This window comes from Nanorana parkeri, unplaced genomic scaffold (genome assembly GCF_000935625.1).
Source record: "Nanorana parkeri isolate BGI_ZX_2015 unplaced genomic scaffold, ASM93562v1 scaffold226, whole genome shotgun sequence".
NCBI lineage: Eukaryota > Metazoa > Chordata > Amphibia > Anura > Dicroglossidae > Nanorana > Nanorana parkeri.
Genome location: NW_017306494.1, coordinates 347,943 through 356,976, shown reverse-complemented (window position 1 = coordinate 356,976; position 9,034 = coordinate 347,943). Strand labels below are relative to the sequence as shown.

Here is a 9,034-nt window from a genome sequence, read left to right as displayed (position 1 = left end):
GTCCCCCCCCCCCCCCTTCCCCCCGCACTGCAAGGGTTAAATGCCTGTGTTAAGTCTAGGGGTAGAGGAATAAGCTGTAATACATATCTCATTCCTCTTCTCCCTGATGCTCTGGGTTGTGGGCGGTCCCTCACCATCCTCACGTATAATGCAGGGCTTTTGGCCCCCAGAATGCAACCACAGCTGGAGAAAGCAGAGGCTTTGGGGACCGGTTGCACAGTTGAACGGAGCTTCCTGGAACAGGGAATTAGGTAAGTATGACACCTTATCTCTCCCAGACTCATTTAACATTTAGCTCTTGCAGTGTGGGGGTGCTTCACTGCAAGTGTAGTTTTTGTGCAATTCTCAGAGTTCTACTTTACAGCTAAGCTCTGGGAAGTAAGGAAATAAAAAAGATTACCCTTGCGATGGGTCCTCATCTATACTGCAAGCATTAACTGCTTCTTTTGCCTAGGGGGTGATGGGTAAAATTATATACGTAACCTATTTTTTGCTCTCCTCTGCTGTCCAACATCCTGGGTTTTAGACTGGCCCTCGGCAGCCTCAGGTACAATGCAGGACTGTTGATCCTGCATTGAATGGGATGACACTATAGAGCTGCTACCACTTGGGTATTGAAGAAAAGTGGCATCAGGGGGACCAGTCTTACAGCAAGAGTGAAGCCTATGGGAGTAATAAGGTAAGTATATCCCCTTATTTATCATCCCCTATGCAAACTGAGCAGTTAAGGGAGGAGGAGTACATAACTCAACTAAATTGTGTTTTCTCTAACTGCCTACAGGCAGCTTCACGTTCTTTTAGAATTCACCATAATAAATTACTACACAGAGGCATGAGATTTTCTAATCATAACTGCGTTAGGATCAGCATAAAATCAAGATAAAAGAATAAAGTTTGCAGGTATAATAAGAATATAAAGATAGTAATCTAAATATGGTGATGGAATATTGAATTCATTTAGGTTTTAATAACAAAATCAATCAGCTGTATTGAAATAAATCAGCCTTACATAGCAGTAAAGTTGGAGGGAAGCATCTTTATTAAAAGCTAGAAGAAACTTTCATGCTTAAAAGCTTTTTATATTCTGTGAGGTGTTTACATGCACAGTGTGGTGAGATATGATGGTAAGAAATTATTGTGGTGTGTTAGTTCCCATTTTTGGGCCCGCGTGAGTTAAGCTACAATCCTAAAAGTACTAAGTACAAGAAACAAGTCGAATTTTAGAGGAACATTACCTCACCATGTTTTCAGTGAGAAAGCTCCAATTAAACATTTCTAATCAATTGATTTGCCATGCTTCACTTGCAAATTGAACTGTGTGTATTTTCAGCTGAGGGCAAATGCATTATTCAGGAGAAGATTCAATGACACTCTAGAATTATTGTGTGAGGGAGACGCACTCTAGAATTATTAGGCTTTTGTGTATGGAGGGTTCATAACTGATCTGCTTTTTATGTGACCTTTTAACTGCTCAGATTATTAATTATATCTATTGAATGAATTAGTTTGGTGCTTACACTCTGAAATGGGAAAAGCCAAAGGCTATCTTTATTCATGGCTGCAATGTCAGGCTTAGGTAGGCAGCACTAAGTTGAATGGCCAATGGATTCTTATATCTTTTTGAGACTGACAAGACTTTCCAAGTCGTTTAGGGTCTCCATCCCCTTCTACAAAGGCATAAGGCAGGTGCCATTTTCTGTCTTCTAGACTCTTCAGTCAATAGTTTTTTTTTATACTATATTATGCATCCTTCAGGCAACAAATACTGTTAAGTTTTGTTATTGGGTGAATCTTCTGGTAGGGATATCCCGCTGAACATGTACCCTTAAAATATAAGAAACAAACAGGCGATTCAATTTGCCAATAGCCACATAAACCTAAATATTTGTTCTGTGACCCTAAAAGTGGTAATCTTAAAAGCCAACAGCAGTTTTTGAATGCAAGCATCTAAAGGTCTCTGCAAGCATGTTTTCTTAAAGTGTCCTAGAGGTGCTTTAATATATGCTGTTTCTCAACCAGCTCCTATGGTTGAGAACTTGGGCTCACCTCCTTGTCCTTCCTGAATGATTATTGAATAAATTTGATGAACAGCCTTTCTACTAAAAAGGAGTTGGAGGCAGAAAGTGGAAAGCCAGAGGTCTTCACCATAAGAGTTGGTCAAGATTTGCATTACAAGAGCACCCTGGGTTGTATGGTTCCCATGGTGTTCTACATGGTATATGTCTATGTCACCCTGAAGAAGGGACCATGCGTGGCCCTGAATGGTTGGCTCAAGGAAACTTGTGACATGACGTAACTTTAATAAAAGTGATAATAATTCACACTTTCGTTCTGTCGAGTGCTGGTATATGGCCATGCATTCAGGCCTATCTATAATATGTTTCTGGTGTAGCAGAGTTTATTTCATTTTCTATCGTACTGACATAGACAAGCTGATTTGTCTATTGGTTCTGCAATATTCTGTTACCACCTGAAAATCATTTACATATACACTGAGTGGCCAGATTATTATGACCACCTGACGTTTGCAGGCAAATTAGCTATAATTAGCTATAATTTCGCGCTGAAGTTGCTAGAGGGCCAGACCATTATAAATAGGGAAGTAGGTTGTTTACCACAACAGTAGAAGTGATTTTTTTCTGAAGATATGGGTAAATAATGCGATTTAACAGCCTTTGAATGTGGGATGATTGTTGGCGCTCGCGCCATGGAGCGAGTATCAGCAAAACAGCAGAATTTGTTAAATGTTCAAGAGCAGCTGTTGTTAAAGTATTTAAAGACTGGACTGTCAGCCGAAAATCTGGGTCTGAACGTGCGAATTGTGGCCGTCAGCGACTAGTCAATGTTAGGGCAGAACGGAGAATGGCAAGATTCCTCGCATTACCTTTCAACATCTCGTGGAGTCACGAGGCGGCCCAACAAAGTCATCTCGTGGCCCAACGAAGTACTGATGGGGTGCTTATAATAATCTGGCCACTCAGTGTATATCAGGTAAAATAATGCTTTTAAGCAGTGAAATCTGTCAAACTGAAAAAGACCATTTCCGAAACTCAACTGATTGCCTTTACATCAGATATTTTTGTCTGAAGTGCAAACAGGCAGCCAGCAACGCTTGTCTCTGCTGCACAGAGAGTCCAGGGTCCATGCCAGTCAGCAACATGCATATGTTGTCTGGAACTAAGCTCTATTGTGAAACCTATACTGAGGTGGCAGGATTTGCCCCCTGTCCAATGGCACTGCATGCACAACGTGAAAAAACCTAAAGGATAATATAGCCTGGGTTAACTTCACACCATAGATACCTGGCTTCCAGGATTTTGCTGAGCACTGTGAATGGCATTCCAACATACTCAATTATGACTGCAGTATACTCCAGTTGGAAGGATAATAGTGAACTCTAGCAGCATCTACTAAACCTCCCAAACAACAAATCACTAAAGTAAATCAGTTTTAGATCGTTGAAGAAAAGAAACATCTGACCAGGTACACAATTTTAAAGCAGGTGCCATAAAAGACCATTGCCTACCATGTTCTCCATGATATTTCAGGTGGTGAATCGGCCAAACTAAGATGGTCCATCATTGAATTTTCAACTAATCTGCAGTTTTGTGGGGGTAAACAAACAGCCCTGAGGCTGTTGGAGCACATGGAAGTCTTCAGCCTTGTTTGGTTTGATGCATCTCTGGCACTGGCTTGGCACATGTTTGTTGCCTATTAGCTGAGTCCAGATAAAGAAGGCTAAGTAGCTCTTGGTGCTCCAGAAGCCTTGGAGTTGCTTTTTCACCCCAACAGAACATGACCGTTGCTGAGTCAGACCAATAGCTCTACAGCCAGCAAATCATACACTCTGTTATTGGAGAGCTCTAGCTCTGACTCAGCAGGGGCGTCCCAGACTTTTACAATTAGTCCACTGCATCCACACAGAGAGCAAGGGTCCTTCTCTGCATCATGCTGGCAAGGGGCAGGCTTTTCTACTCACATTGTGGCTGCTTTCTTAAGAAAAGGAACTGTAAGGTTTTGCACACCTTTGTTTTGATGCGCCTGAAATATATTTAGCTGGTTTAAATTGGCCTTCAAGATAATTGGGAGTCTGCAGAGATATACGGTGTGCATACCTACCCCATCACTGAAAACTGGAATTTGCTGATGAAAAGGTGTTGCCATACATAGCTCACATATTTTTAAATCTACATCTTTTTTAATTAGTATTCTGCATATAAATAACTATTCAAAGCATGGAGACAAGAATAACATAAACAAAGTTTCTCTAGAAAAGATTGGTTTTCTGAAATCACACTGGGGTTATGTGGAGTTCTTCCTTAAATAATTCATGAAAGGTTCTGTTTGAAAACAATTAGGACACTCAGCGTTTTGCTCTGTCAGAAAATGACTTTTATAAATAAGTAAACTTTCCAGCTTTCAGAGTCCAATTATCAGGGGACTGCCAGGCACAGTAATAGGTTTGGTAGCTAGTTGAGAAGTCTAATGCAGTCATGACATGTGAGTCACTCTGACCTGTGTGGCCCGGACTCCCTATGAAAATAGGAGTCTGGACTAACACACTGCACTTCAAGAGTTGTGGTTCAATTACTAACTGACATTCCAGCTACCAATCACGCCACACTGGCTAAGGGCAGCAGAAAACATCATTAGTGACAGTCAGAAGATCCTATTTGCATTCTTCAGGCTATCCTAGGCAATGACTAATACCTTTCAACCCCCAAAGTAAGATGGTCAGCCCTGAAAAATGTGCTGTCATAAAATCACAAATTATATCCACAGTTATATTTCTATGTTCACTAATCCTTAAACAAATACAGTATGGAGTTATACATAATCCCTTAAAGGGAATGTATAGTTTCTTCAGTGTTTATTTTTACAATAAATATGTAAAAGAGATCAGATCGATGCATAAATAACCTTAATGTTTTCAAGAATCCCTGTTCCTGTGTATAAATTGTAGTCTGACTTTGTGTGGCTACCTTAAGTGCGTGTGTGATATTACATGCCTATAGCAGCCTGTGAGAAGGATATCAGGCTGGTCATAAACATACGTGGTGGTATATGAAAGCACAATTTCATCAACCTTAGATACATTCAGGGCCGTCCCTACCTTATTCACCACCTGAGGCAGTCAGGAGAAAGTCAGGAATTGTCTGAGTTGTCAACCATGGAGAAGGGGGGGTCCTGTAAATTTGACCTATTCTTGCTCCCACGTGCGTGTACCCCATCTCCTGTCTTGCCTCTTCTAGTGTAACTGGCCAATTAGCTTAACCCACTTACATAATTTAGGGATCATAGGTACCACAGCAGAACTAAACTTATGCCATGCTTCCAGCAGTCAGGAGCACCTTCTTTTCAGACTCCAGGGTCCAAACATTTTTTACAAAGAAGTAGGTAAGGATCTGTAATGAGGATTGATAAAATCCTTGCAACCTTATACAAATCACTTGGAGTTTAACTCAAAGGCATTTTTTTCCTTGTACAACAATTGAAAGTACATTTTCCAGTTATTCAAAGATGAAAACTTTTAATGGTAATGACTCACATCTCAGGAGAATTGTCTTACAAATAATTTTAATTAAGCAGCTAATAAAGTTTTCCTATTTCCACATTTTGTAGCACACATTGCAGATATCCAGGAAAAAGTAATGTGCTTCAAGTCTACAGTCAGAGTAATAGAAGTGATTTATGCTCCACATCAGTCTGACATCTATTTCTCGCCGCATTACTGGCTTGTAGCGGAGGAACTTGCTCATCAGAGGTTTCATTAAAACAGATAATGTGAAAACATTTCTGAAAAATCTCAGCAGTGGTAATGAGATTTTAAATGTAGCGGCAGCAGCTGTGTCTTTCCTTGAAGTTTTCACATTAGATTGGGTCTACATTTCAAACAAGGATTAGAAGTTCTAACAGTTCAATAGAGAGAATGATTTTTGTTTCAGCACAATAAAACCAACATAAAAGGATTCTGTATTACCAGGACCAGAATTAACATAATGCTCCGTGGGCTTGAGTCTAGGGTCCCCAGTGGCATCTGTTTTAGGAGCTTCTTCCTTGTGTGCCCCTATTAGGTAAAGCTACACACTGTCTTATACAAAAGAGATATCCATTTCTCCTTTCCACAGCTAATCAAGAGAGAGATGTTTGCTTTTTCAACATTAATCAATAGAGTTCCTGAGATATAAATCCAGTTGTGTTTGCTGTTCATAAAGGGGAACTGAACACTTGAAGTTGTGTCCAAAAAATGCAGGCATAGGGCATAGGACTAGTCCCCAGTAGTGCCTGTGGTTTCCCTGCAGCTAATCTTTTTTCCATGCTTTGTATTGCCTGTGTCTCAGTGTGGAGGTAGCCATCTTGGTAGAGGGAGGGCTTTGCTTTCACATGTAAGAGCCTACAGCGAGGAGAGCAGTGAACATCCACTGCGCCATAGTGACATCACCAAATCTCACTCCAAATCTTTAGAGACTAGCAGTCAGAGGCAGAAGTGCCTTAGGTTCCACACTGCAGATATAGGCAGTGTAGGCACAGGAGAGCCTAGGCTGCCACACATAACAGGAAGTGCCCTGTCATTTGGGTTTGGGTCAACTTAAAACAATGATGGTTCATGAACAAAACAGCACTCATATTATTCACAATCCTGGTGACTTTCCCTGTCAAACAAGAAATCTCATAATAAATACCAAAGGGAACATGAGTAAATAATATAGATGGCTTCTTATGTAAGAATAGAACATTTTTATATACAGAATATTACTAACCCACATGATAGCAGAATGACTGAGCTGAACAGAGCTCCACCTGCACCTCAAATACTACCGGTTTGCTTGTCACTTGTCATTGGTAGGCTGCTAAAGGAGAAGCCATTCAATATTTGCTTATGCTCATCAAGACTTTGCTCCCACCATGACACTCACAACCTGTGGGAAAAATTAAACAATCCTGAACTGGGTGCAGAAATGTTCTAAGATGTTGGAAATGCATGCAGTAATTAGCACTTCCAACCCTTGCCATTAGGTAGGTGTTCATCGAACATATATGGCCATCTATAGCTTGCAATTAGCGATATGCTATTACTTTGTATTGAAGACTAAAAGCTCGGTAAGGTCTCATTAAGAATAGCAGTACGTGTCTGCAATAATGAGCAAAATACTAATGTGTATTGTTAATAAACTGCACGTTTCTTTAGGTCTTAAAGCAGAACTCCAACCAAAAATAAGAAAACAAAATGAATAGTTCATAAAAAAAGATAGAGTCAATATAAGTTCAAGATAAAATACCAAAACAGCTTTTGCTGCAGTATTCACATTCGCTCCAGAGTTTTCCCCTGCAATACTTTTTGTCTGCTGCTGGGGGTCCTTAGTGTGAGAGATCATTCAATCCACTTCCTTTGAGTCCAGGTAGTCCTGGAATATCCCCAACCTGTGACTGGACAGTGGAAGGAGAAGCAGTACCATGATGAGCTCATCTCTCTGTCACTCTTATCCTATCACTGTGCTTATGGTCAGCACATGAACCAATTGGCTTCTTATACTGCTTCTTCCTATCACACTCCAGCCCTGCTGTATGGGGACTACAAGGGGATCATACCAGGTTCAATACAGGTACATACATTGCTTGTATTAAAAAAAAATGTTTACAATAATCTACTAAAGATTGCAGAGCTGCATTAATGTGTGTTTTTAATATCTGGCAAGCATCTAACTAAACTGTATATCTAGCTGCACTGGCTGCGCAGCTTTAATCATTGCCCTAAAACTAAAAGTCAAGTGTTCACATCATTTTTAATGGTAGGTTTCAGTTTCATTTTTAATTTTTTATATTCTGCATTACAGCTACCTGTTTTTTCTCTTCCTTTTAACCTTGCAGGTCCTTTTACCTCAGTATGAAGACAGTAGCAGTGGAACATCTAAAGAGCCACCTCCACCTTACATGTCGGCCTGAAGAATAGTCGACAACCCAACATCAGAATGAATCAGCAGCTTAATAAATGGCCGAGGCATTGGGGCAATAATACATTTCATCCACAGGTTATATTCTACTGAACAGCAGCACTACCAAATATCTTGTCAATAAGCATACCATGAATTAAATGCACTATGTTCCGCTGGCAGCTATAAACTAGCCTAGTCACGTCAATGACTTCGATTTTCGAGTCATCCTGGGACCTTAGTGCATCGCCTACAGTGTTTTCCCTTTGGCTTTGTAATGTGACATCTTTGAAACCTGTGTGCAAAGTGTTCTGTGCAAATACTGTAACCTTATCCTGATACAGCACTTACCTGGTCCCATTGCTTTTAATAGAGTAACAATGTAATGAATCCATGTTGATATTGTATATACAGATTTTAAGGGTACTTGCACACTTGTGTGGACTGCTTGTCCATAGCATCTTCATACCCTTACTTCCGCTCTTTCTGTACTTTTTTGGTGTATTTACTTTAACTAAGTCTTCTAATAAACAACATTTAGACAATGTATAACTGTAGAACATTGTAAATTATGGACATTGTATAGCAAAAACCGGATCATCACTAATATTTAGGCTGCATGATTATACTTTGATCGTTGTAAACCTAATACATTCTGCTCCAAATAATAGTTATTTCAGCTCACGGAATAAACATTGTTTAACTTTGCAGTGCAATTTAATTACAAAGTGAAATGAAGACTGCATGACCAACCTAAATAACTCTTTGCATGTCCAAAGAATAAAGTGAACCAAATTTAATATTTAATGCGAAAAATAAAAGAGTGTTCATTTTGATGATGCCGTAAAAACATTCATTTTTATGGAACATGAATGGATGTGGTTGGATTATGGGCAACTTAGTTTACAGTGCTTTCTGTCAATGGGGAAAACATACATATAAAGAATTATACATTTGTATACTGTATATATATTACGTTTTGTTTGGGTTAAAGGCTGACGTTGGTGTCCATGCTAAAGATTTAGTAATTCTTCCATTTGCTGCTGCTTCGCTATGTTCAATCGGATTGATAAACTCTCACTTGGCTTTTATGAGAATTTTAT

At 39.7% G+C, this 9,034-nt stretch overlaps 1 protein-coding gene across 1 annotated transcript in view; it reads left to right on the top strand.

Moving 5' to 3' along the window:
* LAPTM4B (lysosomal protein transmembrane 4 beta) overlaps nucleotides 1-8,741 on the top strand; it is an 89,492-nt gene extending 80,751 nt beyond the window's left edge. Inside the window, exon 7 of the mRNA XM_018556156.1 lies at nucleotides 7,870-8,741. Within this exon, the coding sequence (XP_018411658.1) occupies nucleotides 7,870-7,944 (75 nt within the window). The 3' untranslated portion in view covers nucleotides 7,945-8,741. The remainder of the gene's footprint in view (nucleotides 1-7,869) is intronic.
* Nucleotides 8,742-9,034: the final 293 nt, after the last annotated feature.